At 37.3% G+C, this 22,188-nt stretch overlaps 1 protein-coding gene and 1 long non-coding RNA gene across 9 annotated transcripts in view; one reads left to right on the forward strand and one right to left on the reverse strand.

Moving 5' to 3' along the window:
- Positions 1 to 12,009, reverse strand: part of TTC29 (tetratricopeptide repeat domain 29) — a 245,925-nt gene extending 233,916 nt beyond the window's left edge. For 4 of the 6 annotated variants that reach the window (XM_025439028.2, XM_025439030.3, XM_025439031.2 and 1 more), the window contains exons 1-4: positions 11,875 to 12,009; positions 11,238 to 11,285; positions 6,778 to 6,875; positions 4,716 to 4,799 (exon numbers count right to left, since the gene is read on the reverse strand). In XM_025439028.2, coding sequence (XP_025294813.1) covers positions 4,716 to 4,799; positions 6,778 to 6,869 — 176 coding nt within the window. In that variant the 5' untranslated portion in view covers positions 6,870 to 6,875; positions 11,238 to 11,285; positions 11,875 to 12,009. Of the gene's footprint in view, positions 1 to 4,715; positions 4,800 to 6,777; positions 6,876 to 11,237; positions 11,286 to 11,639; positions 11,813 to 11,874 lie in introns of those variants that run through there. The other 2 variants (XM_025439029.3, XM_049094169.1) reach the window with 2 other exon arrangements.
- Positions 1,065 to 17,166, forward strand: LOC112654470 (uncharacterized). 3 transcript variants are annotated; one of them, XR_003133052.3, is made up of 6 exons: positions 1,065 to 1,223; positions 3,655 to 4,893; positions 10,161 to 10,288; positions 13,868 to 14,097; positions 14,278 to 14,376; positions 16,283 to 17,166. It is a non-coding gene; the product is annotated as an uncharacterized LOC112654470 (long non-coding RNA). The 3 variants fall into 3 exon arrangements; XR_004804921.2 differs by lacking the exon at positions 16,283 to 17,166 and adding an exon at positions 9,376 to 9,462 and having other exon boundaries at positions 14,278 to 15,136; XR_003133051.3 differs by lacking the exon at positions 16,283 to 17,166 and having other exon boundaries at positions 14,278 to 15,136.
- The last annotated feature ends 5,022 nt before the right edge of the window (positions 17,167 to 22,188 follow it).

Genomic DNA, 22,188 nt, shown 5'->3' on the forward strand with positions numbered 1-22,188 from the left:
TACACAGTTTTGAACCAAATCTATTCTTCCACATAATAGAACATGATATCTGAAGCAGAAAGTAATACTGAGCAGATTAGCATTCTCTGTCCCTTGATGATTTTGTTTATTTGTATCCTCATATACATAGCTGAAGCTGTAAAAACTGCCCCCCAGAAATTTGTATCTGAATCTACAAATGATACTTTCATTACTTAGCTACTCGAAGCAATTACAATATGATAATAAGTGATACTTTCAATCCTTTTAAAAATACTGTATTCTGAATACAGTATTCAGAATAAAAAAATAAAGTATAAAACCACAACAGGATCTTCTTTAGTTGTTAAAGGTCAAATACCATCGATGACCTATTTGAAGATTTACCTAAGAAAAATCAAATTGTCAGTGTCAATTATATTGTACATGAGTACAAAATTGGGGGAGATGTATCTACTAGGCACAGAAATAACCCAGTCTCTTAAGAAGTAATGAAGCATACTGAAATTATTCTGTAACTGTAGATGATAAAAAACCCAGAAGCCCTTTGCTTTTGAACTACTTTACCCATTCCAAAGTAAAATGATCCCCCATCAATGGATTCAGCCATTTCAGGAACAACTACCCTAGCTTGTCCTGCTCAACTCCTCCTTTAAATTTTATACCCCTACTTGTGTACATAAAATACCTTTGAGAAGTTAAACTGCTTTGATTCAATACTCAAACCAGTCACATACAACACTGACCTTAAAATATTGTAAGCAAAGAATAGTCATAGCAGGATACCTATTTCATGGTGTCAATCTGACACTTATTTCACTCATTCATTCATTTAACTTGCCAGTGTTGAGCTCCGTCCATGTGGCAGGACACACAGAGACACGCCCCTGGTCCTGTGCAGATCCATTCTGCTGGGGATGAAGACAGCTGACATGCAGACTCGCAATGCAAGAGGGGGAGCAAGTTATAGCAGAAATAGAGTAAGTAGAGGTGGGATGAGGGCTACTGGATTATGAGGTCAGGGAATGGCAGACTGAAGAGGTCACATTCAAGGTGACACCCGCATGACAAGAAAGTGTCAGCAATTAGGCCACAATGAAGTGAGTGGTGGGGAAAATGGGATAAAATGAGATAAAATCAGAGAGGTCATGGAAGTCCAAATGAGGCACAGCAAAGTCCAAACCATGATAAGCCTTAGAGTTTACCATAAGAACAATGGGAAGCTCTCAGTGCGTATTAAGCAGGTGAGTGTTATGATCTAATTTTTTTTTCAAAAGATGACTCTGGGTGCTGAATTTTGGCAGAGTTCAAGGGGATATGAGAAGAGCATTTGGGAGACTATTCTAGTGATCTTGGCAAGGGATGATGGTGGCTATGCAATGAAGGGAAGTAGATGAACACAGGATATATTTAGAACTTCTATATGATAGGACATAGTGATGGATTAGATGGGGGAAGCGGTGAAGTCAGGGTGCAACTCAAGGCTGCCTTAGTGCCATTTACTGAACTGAGGAAAGACTGGGGATAATTATTGGGTGGGGGAGGTGAGGGAAAGTAGAGGTAAATCAAGAGTCCAGTTTGTGGCCAGATTAACTTTGGAATGTCTATTAAATATCCATGTAGATATATAAAGGAGGCAGTTGGATATAAAAATTTGGAGCTTAATGGAGAGCTCAGGGCTTGATTTACAAATGTGGTAGGCATCAGGGTATTTTAGTACTTAAAACTTAAAGACTGGATCCGGGGAGAGAGTCGCAGGGAATAGAGGGCCTAAGACTCAGCCCTAGGACAACCCACCACTGAGAGTTTAAAAAGAAAAAGCCAGTCAGGAAAGAGGAGACTAAGAGCACAGTCAGAGTCTGGAGAAAAACCACAGAACATGGCATCCTGGAAGCCACGGGTTCAGAATGACCAATGAGAAAATGCTCAACTCTTACCAAATGTTGTGAAGACATCAAGTAAAATGAGTACAGAAATGCAGTCATTATACATGGTAAAAATGGAGATTTTAGTCATTCTAAACAGAGAGATTTCTGTGACTTCTGGGACTAGAAACCTCTTTTGAGTCAATCGATGTAAGAGTGGTTGCAAATATCGAGACAGTGCATCTGGTTGCTATGAAAGGTACAAGAAAATGGGATGGAACCTGGAGGGGGATAAGAAATCAAGGAAAATACTACAGAAAATATGAATGCTAGTGAGATTGATCCAGTAGAAAGGGAAAATGATGATGTAGAAGAAAAATATGTTTAAATGCAGGATAAAGACTTGGAACAAATAAGAGGGGATGGTAGCTAGAGCACAAGCAGAGGCATCATCCTTAGATGAGAATAGGAACTCTCTACCAATCATGATAGAAGGAAAGTCACAGAGTGTGAGTCTACATATAAGTAAATTGGTATATTTTGGGTCAGATGATGATGGGTTATTTTGGGACTAGACAGAGAGCACATACATATTATGGGATATCACAGCTAGTGTGTATGAATTATATAATGAACATATATATATGTATATATAATCATGCCATATATAAGGAATATGTATATTACCATCTTAGAGAAGAAAAAAGCAGTATATAGAGAGACTTAATCTTAGATATTGCTTTTGTCTGGTTGAAAATTTGATTCATCAATTTCTCCTGCTTTTATACTTGGGATCTGTGAAGTACTGGATGGGTAACTTTATAATGCTACCAAACTGAAAGCCAAACTTAGAATCTGTCTTCCTTGGCAGCTTTCATCCTACCACTTTAGTTTTCCCTGATTTCCTCTAGACCTCAAGGCTGCACTTCACAATATAATCAGCACTCATTCATTACATATTTGTTTTCTGTTCATGAATCTTATTGTCTCAAACAGAGACAAGGATGGAGCCAAATATTTTACAATACGTTATCACTGTCTCTCCCACTGTGAAAAACCTAGTATTAGATATAAAGTAGCACTTAAATGCTTGCTGACCAATTTATCTTTCTAGAGTTGACTGACCAATTTATCTTTCTAGAGTTGACTGACTAATAAAAAGTTTTACGTAGTGGTTCCTTGGTCAACAGAATATGCATAATTCCTCATGGCACCTGCTGAGTATTGCTGGGAGTGCTGAAATTATTCATCAGTTTTCTCCTTTACATGCTATTCAATTAGTTTGTCTGTGGCAAAGTTTAGAATATGTATCAATCAAAAGCAGAAGAGTGAGCTAAGTACAAGCTATCTTCCTATTAAGGTTTGCTTTAGCTTTGGTCTAAAAAAGTATTCAGCTGAGAAAACTTTAAGGAAAATGCAATTGTAAGGCTGGAGAATTACCCAGTGCTATTTGTTTTCTGTAGCATACTATGGATTTGAAATCAATTTGGGATAAAACTTTATTAAGTTAAAAAAATCAATTTGGTAATATCCTTAATGGAAAAAAGTATTAAGAGAACACCCATCAGCATGTTTTGCATTGTTTTAGACCAAAGTTTTCTCCAATGAAGACTGAAAGTTTAGCAGATTTCAAGTGCTATATATGGATTTCTAGCTTGTTAAAATAAATTTAATTCCATATTTAATTCTTAATTGTTAAGCCAATTACAGATATTTGGATATCATTATATTTTAGTCAGAATGAAAATATCACATATATTTTGCTTTTAAGTATCATCAGACAATATTAACTTCTAATTTTATCCAACAGGTTATCATGGAAAGTTAATAAATTAACAACCAGAACAACTTTAACCAAAGGTCCCAGATACTACACACGGCAGTCAATAGTGTTCGAAGGAAGACAGTGATTACAGGTCATGTAAAAATTTTAGGACTCTATAAAATAAAGTAGCTACTGACAGAATGAACTATTCCAATTTTCCATGTGATGTGCAAATTGACAAAGATAACATCTAATAAAGTGAAACATATCAAGAGATTTGGAATTTTAGACTCTATGAAACCTGTACCAAAAAATCTAAAGAAAACTCTTTCACTGGACTCCCATAACACTTGATAATAGTGAGAGGATGTTTTAAAAACATTTATTGCATGAAATACTTTAATTGAATCATTTAATGAGTTCCATAAGACGCGTGTGCATTATAATATTTCTTTTTCAACGCTTGCATCTAAAGATCTGATGTTAACCAAGTCTATAGCTAAGAAATGTTAAATCTATTTAGCTATTATTTTAGGTTTCTATTCATTTCTCACTAACCTACATAGATTTTTATATTGTTTTCAGATCATAAATTAGTTTCTAACTAGTGATAAAATGGCAAAGTTTATATTGCTCATTGATAAAATAAATCCAGACAATTTAGAATTATTTAAATAGCAACCAATAAGCTATGATCCATTCATTCTTTGTGCGGGTTTTGGTGGGTTTTAAAACATTTTTGTTTTAAATCACTAGGAAAAAAAGACATGATCTTTCTCTTAAAAGCTTTTTTCTCCCCCATGGAGGCAACACACCTTAAAATGGAAGTTAATAAGCAATTAATGGCACAGACTTAACTAAAATATTGCAAATGTGATAGTATAATATCTTGGTAAATATGAGAATTTTGAAAGCCATAAAATTAAAGACTTTGATATGTGTAAGATCAATAGACATGACTTATCACTATTTAATGTGAGCTTTAATTTTTAAATGCCACATTCCAATGAAAAAGTGTACTGCACAGGAAAATTGAAATTTCAATAAAGTATCAAGACAAAAGAAACAAACTTTATATTAAAGTACCTTTAAGAGGTTATACTTACGCAGCAACCTCCTCTTTTGACAATCCTTTGAAATTCACCTCCAGATAATGATCTATGTCATCTTTTTCTTTGATCAACTGAGACCTAAATGAAATGGAAAGAAATAATAAAGCACTGCTTTATCAAGTTGAAAAGCTCCCAAACATAAAATGCCACCAGGAGAACAGAAATATTTAAGGTATAATACCATATATAATAAATATTGTACAATAACTATAGAGTTAGGTTGTTGATTAATAATTTCCAAATTTTCAGGGGAGGGGCGTGAGAGAATAGGGTAACTGGGTGATGGGCATTAAGGAGGGCATGTGATGTGATGAGCACTGGGTATTATATACAACTGATTAATCACTGAATTCTACCTCTGAAACCAATAACACATTATATGTTAATTAATTGAATTCAAATAAAAAATAACTTCCAAATTTTCATTTTCTTGAATGTTGATAGGAAAGGATTTTAAACTCAGTGTGCAAACAAAACACCAACACATTAAAATAATCAGCATTCTTAAATAAATGGAATTTTCTCCTCAAAGCTTATAAGCTCTTCCATTTTGCTCATGTTGCTTTACATTATAATTTTCCAATACAGAAGTCATATTCTGTTTGGTGCAAGATTTTGAACTAAGAACACCTGCTTGATACAAACACATCATATTTATTTGTTCCAAATATTACCAAATTTTGCTGTGAAATGTTTGAGTTTTTAAATCACACATAAAATTCAACTTATTATTTTTAAAAAGTGATTTTAAGGAGACTTTACTGAGAAATCTATTACACCGGTAGCATATTTATTCTTCACTCTCCCTCACACCTTTAAAAACAAGCATAATACTAACATCTCATAACAATGGGAAGATGTGAATAAACAAGCATCTGTTTTTATTCAGAAGCTAATGGAAAATCTTGATACAAAACTCTGCCTTAAGTGGTTATGAAAAAATGCTTTTCTTCAATAAAATGAATACAAGAAATAGTTTTCTTTAAAATCCATCTTATTTTAGAGATACGAGATTGGGCTGCGTTTTTGCTGGTGTTGAAAAGAAAATGGAATCTCAAGTGTTTTATAAAAGGCAGGAAGAACAAGCTTTTTCAGACTTTGTAAATGTTCCACATTATTCAAAAGTAAAATTGAAAATAAGAACATAAATATATATATATATATATATATATATATATATCCTGAATTATGCATGTATCAAAAAATCTGTTTTTCAAATTTTCTGAGAAGAAACTTTGATTTGCTGTTATAAGGGAACTTTTATGTTAGTTTAGCTGTATGCATTTATTTTGGTCCAGGGACTTTGGTCTTTCCCAGAAATACTATTCTTCTCAAAACAAAGTAGTCTCATAATACTTTGATCATTATGCCTTGCCTGAAGTGAAAAGTTGGCATATATAGAAAATAATCAAACCTACATATGCAAATTATTTATATAGATAAATAATATGTGCATCACTATAACTCAATAAAACCATAAATGGGCAATTTCTGAATAATACAATCCTCATTAATATTATGAAAAAATTCATTGTCCTCTGTCCTGTGGTTTCTGGGCAGCAACTCCAGCAGCTCAGCAGCCGTTTAGTGTAGCAGCAGTGTGATGCTGCATTTATAGCCTCGGGATCATTTCAGTACCTAAACCTGGCCTGCCAGCTCACACTAGTAGTAAGACTGTGTCCTCTTTCCTCCAAATCAGAAATTAGCCCTCAGGACCTTGCAGATTAGAAGCTGTCCACCTTTCACTCCTAAAGTCTCTGCTTTCAATTCTCCACCCACGTTTTAAAAAGGAAATATATCTCCAAAGTTTTATAGGACCATGATGTAATTAGAACAGGTAATAAAACAATCAAATGGGTACTAGCTTGATAAATAAATAAATTCTTAATACTTGAATGAGGTTCATTGATCCTTTGAAACAGCAAATTTGAATATTCTGAACGTAACAATATACGTTTGTCTTTGAACAATTTCCTTTGCTGAGATGTGCTATTGACATTTCTTACTGCAAGAAATTCATTCTGTAGGAAAAGAAATGAAAACCAGGGTCACGTACCTTGGAATTGTGCTGGGGGAACATGGCAGCTTCTTTCTGGCTAAAGATGTAAGCTTTGGGCGTATCACGGGCAGTGGGGGCAGGGTGGTCATTTTACACTACAAAAACCAAAACAAAACAAAAAACCCAGAAACAGTATTTTAAAGAATGAATCTTTCAGAGAATCCTTTAAGACATTATTAGAGATCCACAGTCTGTCATCTGAGCTGAGAATGCCTCTGTGTGTAAAGCTATAGCTCTGTTATTCAGGAATGATACTCAGTGAGTGGATTCTGCAGGTTGCTTCTCATTATTTTCTTCTACCATCTGCCTTTTGGCCAATTTATTACTTGTCTGCATCTCTACTACCAAGTGGATAAGGAGAAAATCTGATAAATGAATGAAGATTCAGACAATCAGGAGCTTTGGTATGAGTTTTGTTAAGGGACATGGTTGCAATTAAAGAGTGAAGATTTTTAGGACAGCCATGGATTTCAAATGCTCATGCTTTGCTTTCCTGTTACAATCAATAATTGAAAATTGCTCATACTTTGCTGTTTTCTAAAAACTTTCTCACTCACAAATAAAGGCTTTGCCTTAGAAGTGATGGCTGCTAAGACTGATTCTCAACAAGCAGACAGCTGCCCCAAGAGACACACAGCTACCATAGTGAAACAAATCACTTCAAAATATAGAGGTCCAGAAAAGATTGTTTAAAACAACAATATTTTATTATCTTTCACACTTTTTGTGGGTCAGGAATTAGGACAGGGCACATCAGGATGGCTTTTCTCTGTATCATTATGACTGGAGCCTCTTCTACAAAGACTCAGAAGCTTGGGGATAACTCAATGGTGGGGGGTGAGGTCAGGAATCATCTGTAAGTGTCTTATCTCTTATATCTGGTAGTTGATACTATTAACTGGGATCTTAACTGGGCTGTTTGCTAGAACACTACATGTGGCCACCTCATAGGCCTTGGACTTCCTCACAGAATGGCAATCTCAGATTTCTCATGTGGTGGCTCAGTCCTCCAAAGGCAAATATGCCAAAGAAAAGCCAGGTGGAAACTATATCCACTTTCACAGTCCAGCCTTAGAAGTCACATAGCATCCCTTCTACAGGATAAAAGACCTGTTCACAGTCTAGGCTAACAAACATAGATTCACCTACTGATGGAAGAACACTGACTTCACATTGTATAAAGACAATGTGGGATGGAAGATACTGTTGTGGCCATTTTGAGGAAATGAAGTATGTCACAGTGGGGAAGGTTACTGAGTAAAATGAAGGGGATTCTGTAAAATCAAATTATCTAAAATTTATCCCAAGTAGAAGGAATTGTGAACATAATGTCTGTGGACTTAGAATGAAAATATTGTCACATGCTATAAGGGCTTTCAGATGCAAAACAAAGCACACTTCTACTGTTAGAGAGGCATCCAAAAAGCCAGAGCTCCTTGATTCCATCATCACGTGCACTAGCTTTGACCTCTACCCTTAGTTTCATCAAGCAACTGAAAGGTTTGTTTTAGGTTTCAAATCACTTACTTCCAGTATTTACTACCTGTGTGACTCTGGGTAAAGCACTATCAACCTGGGCCTTGAATATATTATGAAAATATTTTTTGTGTAATTAAAGAGAAAATTCTAATGCAAATCAGTGCTATGTTTTACACACAATGGAATCCTAGTATTACCCAGATTATCAGGACATGATATGATCCATGAAACAATGTCTACTTACTCTTATATAAAGCTTTAAAGCACACCGTCTGAACAGCAAATATTAGTCCTCTCCTACTTTATAACTTCATGATATAGTGACTTCTTTTGTAATTAAAAAAATCTGTTTTTCTAATAAGATGTTATATTAAATAGTTCAGTTACCTGGAAACCAGGACTTACTAAATGACAACTTTATGCAGAACGAGTGGTAAGAAGTTATGGTCCACACAGATAGATCTCACGTACAGGCTTGAAAGGATACCAAAGGCTCTCTCAAATGCATCTCCCATAAGCCTATTTCAGAGAAACTATGAAGAGTCTACGTTCCAAAGTCCTCTGATGTTACACAGCAAATTTGAGTAATCTCAGTTCTTAACCCTCATCTGTCTATCTCTAGTGGATTTCTAAATGGACAGAAGAAAACAATGACTGTATTTGCTTCAATTGGGGCATTTCATCCCCAATGAATTAGGTCTGTTCTGAGAGCCCCACTTTGCTTGCCAAGGGCATTTTGGCATAGGTGATTTCTACACAATTGCAAGGCCCTTAAAGGGTTCACCAAGGAGTTTCAAAATGAGGACACAGTACTTGTAATTTCTCCAACTACTAGAAAGACTGAGGTGCTTGTATACAGAAAGAAGGACCAAACCCCAGAGCTCAATCCAGCCAACAAGGTGTATAAAAGCCCCCCCCCGAAGTTGGGTCACCTGTCTATGATGTAAAATGTATTCTTTTTTGACGTTTACTTGGGTTAGATAATTTTTGTTAGGAAATACAAGCATCTAATGAAATCAAATGCAAATGTTATACATGGAGAGGAACATGTCTTCTTTGTCACACATATGAACTGTGATTTTTTTTCAATATCTGAGTCGTTTCCAACCATTAAAGTTTCAGCTGCCAGTTCCTTCATTTTGCTCTCCTCTGATCTGAGAACATTAGCAGCAGGAGCACCTTTACTCTTAAATTTAGTTTAATGTAAGTATTGCAAGCCCTGCTGGCAAGCCTCAAGGCACAAACTCCAAATGTGGGGTGGTCAGAGCTGAATGATAAAGTGGGAAAAAAGTTATTAACTGAATGTTGGAATAAATAGCCCCCAACCAATCTATGTTGGAAGGTTGAAGCTCAGAGTTAGGGTAGAAGTTGAACAGGCTCCCTCCCTACTTTAAACCCCACATCCTACCTTGCTTATGCCTGTTGGGAAAAGGGATTTTTTTTTCACAAATGATACATGGCCACATAAAGGTATTTTGTTTTACACAGTAGGTAATGTGTGAACCGAATTTTATGGCACATAATATTTGAAATGCATCAAATACTTAAAGGGATCTTGCAACAAATTATTTTTTTAATCTAAAAATCACCATCTTCTTTCTAAATTCAGTCTCATTTATGCTGAATTTTCTTAAAGTAGGAAGTTGATGCATTCCAGCATATAGAAGCAGCCAGGAGGAAAGTGAGAAAAAAATGCAAGCATACTTAGAGACCTGTCATTTTGGCTTAAATTACACCTGTAAATAAAGCCTTTACTTTGTTTTTTTTGTTTTTGTTTTTGTTTTTTTTTTTTCCTTTACTTTGTTAATATGAGTCGTATCACTTTCCTGGTGTTGGCCAGGCAATACTAGGTGAGCTCTACCATGGGAAATGGGATTAATGCTCTGGGATGATCATCCTAGGCCTGTCTGAAGCCAAAATGGAACACATCCTGAACAATGGCGCTGCATCTGGGTTCTCTTGGCTCAAGACCACAGAGGAAATCACACAAGATGGGTACTATTAAAGGAGGAGAATGGTTCTGAGCCAGGTGAGTGGAGACGGAGAATGAGAGGCACCCTTCTAGCTGGTACCAAAATGAGTTTAGCTCCAGGAGCTGAGGGTGAAGCAGTCTGTGAGGAGAACCCAGAAGCAGCTCCCCCAGTTACCAGCAAGTGGGCGGTGCTACACGTGGCACCAGGAAAGCTGAGACAAAGATCAAAAGGCTGCCTGAAGCCATTCCACTGTTGGTATTCAGAAGAGATTTGGTGGATTCTTTGATCTACTGGTTGGCTCTTGTTTTACGGTTGGCCCCCACATGCAAAGACAAATGAGAATGGAGAAATACAGGATGAAAGGTTTAAGAGTGCTGGGTCAGGTTGACTGTGTCCCACGGTGAGAGTTTAAATTTCTGGCCCCCAAGTAAAATTCTTCAAAGAGTAATCCTCCCGCCCACTATCCTCAGAGATGCCCTCCTCAGGAAACAGAGGAAGGGCTGGCCTAGCACTGTGTAGACAGAGGCTACTTGGGGAGTGACTATGTCCGAGGCTGACTACTATCTCTAGAATTCAATCACTGTGGGATGTGAGAAAGCCAACAAACCACCGAAAACAAATGTATTATTTGTCATCAAGAAAGCTCAAAATAAATTATTTTACTATCATCAACAAAATCATTTATAAGAATTAAAACTGTTTACACTATCACCATAAGTTCTTTTACTATGAAAGATTAAAGAAAACTGTGGAAGAAATACCAGTAATTATGGTTCCTGAAAAGAACAAACAACAAAAATAAGAAGTTTAAAGAGTCGCTAAACGTTTATCCCTTGAATCATAACTTTGAGACACTTTTAGCACGCAGGGGTAGGTAATTAGATAAGCTGTTAAGTAAAATAAATAGAAATCATACATTTTCTAACCACTGACATTGATTGATGGTTAAATCAAAATATAAAGCAGGAAAAGAAGTGAAGGCAGGTCGTGGTTCAGTTGACTTACTTTTGGAGATCACTGCTGAAGGTCTCTCCAAGGCTTATGGACTTCAGCCTGAAAATCAGTAGTAATAATAGTAGCAAAGGAGAGAGGAAAACAGTTAAAAATTAGTTAATAGAATACCTCCCCTTCCTGTCCCAGATTGTGAAATAAGATTCCTTCATACAAATAATACCAAGTACCTACTAGGTGTTTAAATGTACTTTTTTTTTTAAATGCCAGAGTGTAATCCCTATAGGAGAAACTAATCACTAATTCAGTGAAATGCTGATAAATCCGAATTACGTATATGTACGTATATATTCCAGTACGAACGTGACCTAAGGGATAACAACTTGATCCCTCAAACTTGAGAGGCAGTTATCTTTACCCTAACCGAGGGCATTTCAGTTCCCTTTCTGCTCCTACCTAGCGCCAGAGGTCCTAATGATTTAGTCCTCCGCCTGTTGACTCTCCCACTGCCCTCAGGGGGTCAGGTGGACTGGGAAGCAGGAAAGCGCCTTTCCCGCTCCTATTTCTATTCATCTCTCGAGGTTCGGGGCGCGGGCCTGGGCTCAGGACGCTTGAGACCGAGTCTACACAGTGCGGGCCTCTCCTAGGAGCTGGGAAAGTCCTGCCCGAGCCTCGCCCCAGCGTCACCAACCTCGGTGGACTGGCCCGCGGACCGTTCCGGCTCTGCGTTGGGCGGGAGTGTGTCCCCCTCCGGCCGCGGCCAGGGCCGGCGCGGGGCCGTCCCTCCTCCAGCGGTGCCAGGGGACCCGGCTCCTGGACGCGGGACGCGGGACGCGGGAGCGTCGCCCGGGTTACGAGGGGGCGGGGCAGGCCGGGCGGGGGCGGGGCTAGGCGAAAGCGGGGCTCGGGATTGGGCGAGCTCCAGAGTTCTCGGGACGGGGGCGGGGCCTGGGGGAGCGGAGCCTCCCGGGGGCGGAGCGCGCCCTCCTGACCTAGCAGGCTCCCCACCAGGGCAGCTTTGGAAAGAAAGTTAGACCAGAAATTGGTTCAACTGTTCCAAGTTTGCCTCCCCGAGTCGCTTCCTTCATGGCACTGCATTCTTCACATTTTGCTACATTTCCTTGTTGTCCGCGGAGCTGATGGAAATGCGCTCAGCTTGGCTTTGGGACCCCGGTGGCTTGATGCCACCTTATGCCCCTAGAAAAGTCATTCATTCCCTTCTTCCTCAGCCTCTGTTGCAAGCAGACCCATCTTTTCCCTGCCCTCCATAAATATATTTCCCACTCCTATTTCCAGCAAGATAACCCAGTTTTGAATTGCGGTAAGCTAAAAACTCAAGACCTCTTTCATAGAGTCTTCTGCATCCTGTCTTATTATTATTAATTTAAAAATAAACGCAGGTTTTTATATTTACATTGACTAAATGTCAGCCTATTAATCTCAATGCATCATTCCATCATGTCTTTCACATGGAAATGCAAGGAAGTTGAGCTTTTTTGCCCATTCTCTCATATGTATAGAGGGCAAGAGAGTGACGATTGTTGCTTCTTACTGCTCAAATATAGATGCGCTGGAAAGTGAGGCTTTTATTCAGTGCTTACTGTCACACAATGTAGGAGAGTGAGCCAGCAATACTGCGTACACAAGTCATTCTATTAGCCACAAATTGATTCTCTTTAGAGTACAAACATAGCCATAACCACACTTTTCATTCTAACATCTAATTTGTTGCACCAAATTACGAAATTATTTCCACCAAGTAAGTTTACATCATGCATGCAATTGATCACCGTGACTCCCCATAAACTGGGCTCCACATGATTCCCCACAGCAGTAAGGCCTGTTCTGTCCTCATACATTCATCTCCTACTTATCAAACATCATCTTAACGCAGCTCCTTTGTGACCTGTGTGAATTCTGTTTCACTCCCTGCTGCTTTTTTTTGTTTAGAGGTCTGTGAATTCCATGCACCATTTTCCTTACATGAGGCTCTCCCTAGTTTGGCTTTCTTGGTGGCTTCTTCTTGCCTCTTTGGATTTATTCGTCTTACTTGCTGTTTTTGCACTGGTAGTTCCTTGACTAATTCTCTTTTTCCTTCTGCTTAATATAATATTTCTTAGAGCTAGGGAATTCAGTTAGAGAAATTTGTTTGCAAGTGGCAGAAAACCTCAAATTGGCTTGAGCAAAAAAGGAACCTGATTATTTCCTACAACCAGAGGATGCCAGCTTCAGTTGCAACTTTATTTATACATTCAGGGCCTTCTGAAAACTTTCAGGATTCTAGAGCACCCACCTTTCATCACACAGAATTAATCTTTCCCTCTCTCTACTCCTTCCTTTTAGACCAATTATATGATATACGTATCACTTTGCATGGATCTTGGTTTATAGGAGTTAATCTCTCCTGAAAGTTGTGAGCTTTTTGAAAGCAGAGACTGTTTTATTTTTCTCTCAATTCTCTGGAATAGTGCAGGGATTAGTATATAGCATATACTCAGAAATGTTTATTGAATTAACTGAATGAATGGCAGGATGGCTAGAGGCTCCTCAAACTGTCTTCCATATGCAGTTCTTCCTCTCCCAGCCTCACCTAGAATTGGTGAGGTGGGAGGGGATACAGTTATAGTTTGAATGATAATACTGACTTAATAAGATTTAGAGTGCCCCCTCTGACTTTGTTCTAGAGAAAAGTGTTACAGAATATCTCAGCCTGCAAAGAAGCAAATGATAATCCTCTAGGGGAACCAGTACATCTTAACTACTCCACCACAATTGTTCTCAAAGTGTTTCTGATATCTCAATCATCGCTTCAATCGTCTCAATTATCACAATCTTCCATGATGAAAATTACCCTGAATCATTCTTGTTTTACTGAACACATCCCCAAGGAATATCCGAAGAGAGAATATGTGAGGTAAAGTTTTTGAGTTCTTTCATGTCTGACAATGTACTTTATTTTGCCTGTGGTCATTTGCCAGGGTTGGGCATTCTAGGTTAACAATCATTTCCTCAGTTTAGAAGGTATTGATTTTTTTCCCCTGGCATCCAGTGTTAATGGTGAGAAGTCTAATGCCAATTTCCATTCTTTTGATAGGACCTTGTGATGAGATCTGTATCTGCAGTGACAGCCTCAGATCTCAGTGACCTAAAAGGACAACGTTTATCTCCTGATTGCAATTTGTAACCATCCCAGGTCAGCCTTGGGTTTTGCTCCATACCATCTTCAGTAGCAGAACTATGCTGAGAAGATTATTACCACCATCCCCCACCCTGAGAAGGGTTTGTGGCAGAGAGAAGGGAGTAAACTGTAAATTAGCTTTTAAAAAAAATTATTTATTTATTCATGAGAGACACACAGAGAGAGGTAGAAACACAGGCAGAAGGAGAAGCAGGCTCCCTGTGAGGAGACCGATGTGGGACTTGATCCCAGGACCCCGGCATCACACCCTGAGCTGAAGGCAGACGCTCAACCGCTGAGCCATCCAGGTGTCCCTGTACATTAGCTTTTAAGGGCTGTGTCCCTGTACATTAGCTTTTAAAGGCTTCATCCAAAATTATATCCATTATTTCCTCTCCTATTTCACTGGCCACAAGTCACATGGCCATGCTCAATTTTAAGGGAGCAGGTAACATTAACCTTACCGTGAAAGAAGAACCGGGTATCTACGAATGGTCATAATGAATAGTCCAGATCTGTTTTTTTTTTTTTTTCAACTCAAGCATTTTTTGGATTTTTAAAAAATCTTTTCTGTTCTGACATTTCATGGGGCTCTCTAGTGGAACTTGTCAACCGAGTATTCACATTTTTCCTCTGATTTAGCTACTTGTCTTTTATTTTTTAATGTTTACTTTTATTTTTTCTATGATTCTTGCTTATTAAATGTAGGCCTAGATTTGTCCCTTTTTATCCCTATTTTTTTCACTTTTATTCTCTTTGCCTTTTTATTCTAAAATTTGGATATTTTGTATGGCATTATTTTTCTGTATTTTATTGATTTTCTTGTGGGTAGGAGAAATCCTATTTTTAAGGCTTTGATAGCTCTTGGTTTTTTACTTATCCTTTCATAAAAACTCTTTTATGGATGTACTATCTTTTATGTATGTACCATTATTTCTTAATATATTAATTAATTTTGTCATGTTTTCTCTGAATTTTTTTCCTCCAGAAAATTCTTTTCTTTTGTTAATGTTGATATTTCTCTTTTATGTAGCTATTGTTCGTTATTGTTATATTAGTTGGCATTAGATAATTAGCTGCTAGTAAAAGAAAAAAAATACAGAAGTGAAATGACACTCCAAGGTGTCAGATTCCCAGTTTCTTTTATCTTGTGGCTCCACTGTATATGGATACCATTCCCAAGATCACTCATTGTCCACAATGGCCACTTTACAAGTTTACATATGTATTTTATCTGAAGGAAGGATGCATAGGGGAAGGATGGCATACTCTTTCCAAAACGATGAACACATCCTTTCTTGACTACAAATACCACTGGGAAGGACTTCATCACAATGTCCTCTTTAGCTTCAAGGGCCACTGAAAAACATGATCTTTATTTTGAGCAGCCATATAATTTCCTAAAAGTCAAGATCCTATAACTATGGAAAATGAGGAATAGTGGTTAATAGGGGACAATCAGCATCAATGCTAAAGACGTCAGTTCCTATGTAAGAAAGAAAGACTGGATCTCTCGTGTGGGTTTCCTCTATTGTTGTTGAAATGGGATTGTTCTCCAAGTTTCCTCTTTGGGTAAGAATTTCAAAACTCTGGATAAGGTGGGTAAGTCCCATCTCCTTGGGTTTCTTTTAGGGTGACAGCATAGGGAACCAGCTATCCGGCTGTGCCCTCTGTGCTGGAAGTATCAGGCTTGAGGTACCAACCTGGGCACCTGGAACCTAAACTTTCTGTTGAAAGTTCGTTTAAAGCCTTTTTAAAGGATTGTGGTTTAAAGTATTCCTCCTGCTCCCTGCTCCCTGTTTAGGAGTGAGGGAGTTAACTAGGGGGTTGAGTGGTTACATTTATCATGTTCAGACTTTTGTTTGTTTCCCCCTCTTTTCAGCCAACTTCCTCATTTCCTTGCTCTCCTTTACCCTTGTAGATGCTGAGCAAGGACTCCAGGGTTCATAAGGGAAGATTGTCCTCAGCAGCTCCAGAGCTGTGGCTTTCTCTACCTGTTTCACCTTTTACCTTCTGCTCCCTTCCACTTTGTATCTTGAGACCATTTTGTAACTCTTTCACCCACTGACAACTACTACCCAATTTTCATCAGTTATGTTTTGTTTGTGGTACTTATACATTTTTATTTCACTGGGATCTCAAGGAGGACGGGAGATAAATACATGTGCTCCGTTTGTCAGCTTCTAAACCCTTTTCAGGAATAGAATACTAAAATAAGACAGAGGAGAACTTTTTTTTTTTTTTTTTGAGGAGAACTTAAAGAGCAGAAAAGAAAGGAAGAGAAATTATAGAACAAAACTAGAAAATGTGATGAAAAGCAACAGGGAGGCATCGATTAAATCATAATGATCAAGTCACCAAACTATTTGTCTTGAATTTGTAATAAATAAGTTAACTAATAGAATTATATAAAATTGTGTATCAAATTAGTTTATTTGTGTGGGGGTTGGCTGTTATACATTCATTTCCTCTTCCTAAAAATACATCTTGAGGAAATATCAAATTCCATTAGACACAATCCACTGGGACAGTTTTAGGTATCCTTCTGTCACTCTAGTCGAGAGAGAATAATATGACATAAGAAACTCTATTTCAGGCTTCCACCTTGGAATTTGAATTTTGAGCAGCAAGACAAACAGCCTGAAAATGTTTGACATTTATTCCATACCAGCACTGACCTCCTGCCAGGGTAACTCTTGCCAAGAAACCATTGTTGTGGTTTCTGCTTCCTTCGCCTTGGAATCAGCATTGAATCCTGCCAGTTCCCAAGCCCAGCTCTTCAGATCTCTGTCCATTTTCCTTTCGATTAAATTAAGTACAGTAAAATTCTGTTTCTTGGGATTAAAATCCTGATGACATAAATGTTGGTACCAGAGGCTGTGCTGGGGAAAGGAGTATATCCCAAACTTTTGGGTTGTTAGATACTATACACTAACTCTGAGTTAATGCTAATACTAATTTTTAATCCATTATTAATAGATTTAAGGTAAATTTAATTGCTTTTTAAAAAATATAAAATAGGCCTAGGAAACCCTGGGCTCATGCTTTGGTTATTCTTCTGATGGCAGGAATTTTTAGTGACAACCTTACCTATAGAATAAAGGTTATTAGGGTAAAAGAGAGTCTAGAGGAAGTTCTTGAGGTTCTCCCCTTATGCAGCTATTACACTGGGTCATATCATTGAAAAGATTCACCAGATTCTAGCAAGGCTTACTCAAAAAAATTTCTTTTGGGCAAAAGGATACACAAAAGTGGGGTCAAGAAAGCATAATGCAACTTCAGATTGGCCCTGAATATCCACATAGAGCTTCTTTGGTCCTCCGTCAATTGCATATGATGCCCTTCATTTTCAGAACAAAAATGTACCAGGGGAATCTTTTATTTATTTTTAGATTTAAGTCTTAATATATACTTTACTTTTTTTCTATTTTTTTCCATCTTTACTAAGGAATAATTGAAAAATTATTGAAAAACATAACTGCATATATTTAAAATGTACATGATGATGGAATGATTACCAAGACCTAGGTAATTAACATGTTCATCACCTCATAATTAACTCTTTTCACGTGTGTGTGCTGGGAACACTCAAGATGTACTCTCAGCAACTTTCAAGTATATACTGCTGTATTATTAATTATAGTCACCATGCTGTACATGAGATGTTCAGAAGTTATTTATCTTATAGCTAAAGGTTTATACCCTTAACCTACACCTCCCCATTTCTTCCTCCTCTCATCCCCTGGCAACCACTATTCTATTGTTTCTATGAAATTGGCTTTTTTTTTTTTTTTTAGATTTCATATATAAGTGATACCATACATTATTTGTCTTTCTCGGGCTTATTTCACTTAGCATAAATGCCCTCTAGGGTCATCTATGTGGTTGCAAATGGCAAGATTTTATTCTTTTTTATGGCTAAATAATATTCCTGTGTGTATGTGTGTGTGTGTGTGTGTGTGTGTGTGTGTGTATACCACATTTTACTTACTCATTCGTCCATTGGAGGGCATTAGATTGTTTCTATGCCTTGGCTATTGTGAATAATGCTGCAATAAACATGAGAATGTAAGTTTCTCTTTGAATACAGATTTTGTTTCTTCCTGATATATATACCCATGAGTTAGGTTGCTGGATTATAAAGTAGCTCTATTTTTAATTTTTTGAGGAATCTCCACATTGTTTTGCATAATGGCTATACCATTTCATACTCCCACAACAGTGTACAAGGATTCCCTTTTCACCTAGGAGTCTTTCTACCCCCCACTGATCACATAGCCCAAAGACTGCTATATAACCATGTAAAATAGGTACAGATTATCAGTCTATATATTTTAATAAACAGTGTGAACAAACTAGTCCAGAGTGCATTCAGGGGAGTTTCAGACATATTATATATGTGTGTGTGTGTATATGTGTGTGTGTGTATATATATATGTATATATACATACACACACACAATATGTACATATTATAAACAACATAGTGTATGTCACTGGCTAGTACATTTCATTCATATCTTGGCCATGGGAGAGCACTATGTCTCCAAGTATCCCCGGGATCAGCTGCAAGCTAACCCTATACTTGCATACCAAAACAATAAATTAAAAGTAATACTGCATTCATGAGGGAATTTCACACTTGAAAAATTTAAGAGTGATAATTCTTTGCATAGTTACATTGAATTCCCTGGGTTAGTTGGACAAAATACATGTACGTTTTGAAGAATAAAAGCAAAATCATTGTGCTGCTGTTCCTGATAGAGCCTTTTTGCTGGAGCAACCTGGTAAGCAGCATATACTCCCTAGCCCCATATTTTGATTAATAGAAAAAACAGAAGCAATTTGCTTTTACCTTAGCAGGAACAGCAGTGCACTTTTATTTTCCAACTCAGTAATCTGTCAACTTTGGCTCTTTGCTGCAAGTTAGTTCACAGGGACTTGAATTATCTTGCCATCTTGTAGAATATCAGGCTTGATCATGACACTGATAGGTCGTTTACTAGAAACCTAAAGAGCAAGAAATAGCAGGCACTCTCTCTGCCTTGGTACTGTAAATGCATGTGAAAACGGACAATACATTTTATGAAAACACGAGAGTTTTAGAGTTTTCTCACATCAGTGAGGTTTTGGAGCATTTAGATGGATGGATCCTCCAATGTGAAGGACAATTTGTTGAAATCTGTACACCCAACCAAAATGCCTATTTGCATATCTTTGGATGTGAATCATGGCTTCTCCTCACATCCGCAGCTGTTGTTACCTGCCTTGAGATGGAAACTACAGTTCTTGTTTTCTGGCCCCAGGATGTGTCCTCATATTTGCCCTTCCCAAGTCTTATTCACCGTTTCACAATGAGTTTGTGAACCTCTGAAATTATTCCAATAAATTAATTTTTCTGAGTTACTCAGAGTTGACTTTTATTACTTACAACTAAAGAATGTTGATTTATACAATAATTAAGAAAGCACTATGAATGAGATAAAATCTAATTAAAAAACACAAATTAATAGGTGTTAATTACGGATAATATAAATTATTCACACTGAACATTTTAGAACATTATACATTTTCTAAACTCTTAGTTGAAACTCTAAGATTCCATTAAATTGCATTAAATATCATACAGAATTACATATGTTTTTCTATTGTTACATAGACATTTGATAAAATTAGCTTAAAAATTGAGGCCAAAATATCCTATTTGATTGGTCAAATGATGATGTGTATTTTTTTTACCTGATTGAAACTATGAAATATTTTCAGGTTTTACTATTTCCTATCTGTAAAATAAATTAGGTGGAAAAAAATCTAGTCAATATTTATCGATCTTACATAAACAGTGCACTGCACTAGATATTCTAAGGTAAAACAAAAAGCCATTTGCTTATTGATGCTTGCAAGTAATAATTTTTATACTGAATTTAGAGTGGAAAGCATTTTTTATAGATTGTACCAATATGTATAACACTCATATAATTGTCCTAAGTGTTTTGCAGTTAAAAGTACCTAAAAAAATAACTTTTAAGATTCAATCAAATATAACCAGCAAATAGTTTTTGAACTATGCATTCTCAAATTGTCTTTGACAAGATTCAGTAAAATGCAAGAGGTCTGGAAAAGGAGCAGCAGCAAGCTGAAGGCATGGTATGCAGGCATACCAATGTTCAGAAGGCACGTTTGAAAAATGAGGGTGTGGGAAATAAATGCCTTAAAACATCAACAGCTAAGAAGCCTGTAAAGCCTATAGGATCTAACTTGAAAATCTGTTACCTTGATGTCTACGGTATATTACCTTGGCTTTAATTCTAGTTTTAGTTGTTTTTTTCTCAGTATAATGCAAACCACATTGTTTTTAATTCCAAAGTATACAAAGAACCAACTTTCTTGTACAGTGTCTTATAAATATTAGTTGGTATTAAAACTTATTTCCCCATTTTTTTTCAGCATTTTTATACTTTTGGTTCTGTTTGGTGCATTCTGGTTTTTCAGACTGCTAAATCTGCCAATTAAAAAATACCATTTGAATTTGAACATATTTATATGCTTTTTGCTAATTTTACTCATTTTGTAGCTCCACGCACTGGATAAAACCACAATGACAATGCTTTCTACAAGTGTAGGCAAATTTCCACACACAAAAAATATGCTTTAGTAGTCATCACATCTCTTGGAACTTTAATTACGTGTGCACATCATAATAAACATATATGTGGGAGGCACCTGGGCGGCTCAGTCGGTTAAGCATCTACCTTCAACTCAGGTCATGATCTCGAGGTGCTGGGATCAAGCACCATATCTGCACTTTCTGCTCCATGGAGAGTCTGCTTCTCTCTCTCCCTCTGCCCCTCCCCCTACTCATGTGCACGTGTGCATGCGTGTGTGTGCTCTCTCTCTCTCTCTCTCAAACAAATAAAATCATTTTAAAAGCATAAGCATGTATGTGTACATACATATCTGCTTATATGTACGCAAATATCTTAAAATGTTAAGAGGCATATCAGTATTTTTCCAATACAATTCAGAAATGAAATTTTCCATTTTCCAAGGAAAAAGATCTAACTGTATTTGTAAGGGGAATTCTAAATTCATGAACAAAATTATAGAATATAATGATATTTTTCAAAGACTATTATAAACAAGATGACAAATATCACATTTGGTGATATTCCACTATAACTTCCAGTTCAGTCTCATAGGAAAACAACTTATTAAATAAAAGTATAAATAAAAGCTGTATTAGACTTAACAGGAAAAAAATATGGAGTAGCAGTACTAAGCAGTAAATTTCAAAGTCTAAATCCATTCCTCCAACCATTCAACCAACCATCCATCTATCCATCTATCCATTCATCATTTCAATAGGCCAAGTAGTCTGCTGGGGTAGGAATATAAAGATAAACCACATTCTCAGTGAACTCACAGCCTAGAAGTCAAGACAGACATGCAAGAGAGACAACTATTTCTTTGTTTTCAAGCTCTGTGACCCATCTGCATCAGCATCAGAAAAAACTGGACACATGTCCTTGTCTTCTCAATTACCTAAGTCCAAGCCATCCCATTTCTGCTCCTCAGGCTGTTCCTAATTCTCTCCGCTCCCAACTCATTTCCCGACTCAACCTCAGATCTGAGTGTCCTCTGATACTAACCCTCAGAACTCCCAGGCATTCATGCCGAGTTACCTGCCTTCAGCCAGTTTGCATAAACAATTATCCTAACAGAAACTAGTATGGCACAGACCATCACAACTGATCTGCCTCCCTGGATCATCCAGTCCTGTGGACAGCCACAGCACCATGTGACAAGAGCTATGAAGATAACATTGCCT

The sequence above is a fragment of the Canis lupus genome, chromosome 15, assembly GCF_003254725.2.
Source record: "Canis lupus dingo isolate Sandy chromosome 15, ASM325472v2, whole genome shotgun sequence".
Classification (NCBI taxonomy): domain Eukaryota; kingdom Metazoa; phylum Chordata; class Mammalia; order Carnivora; family Canidae; genus Canis; species Canis lupus.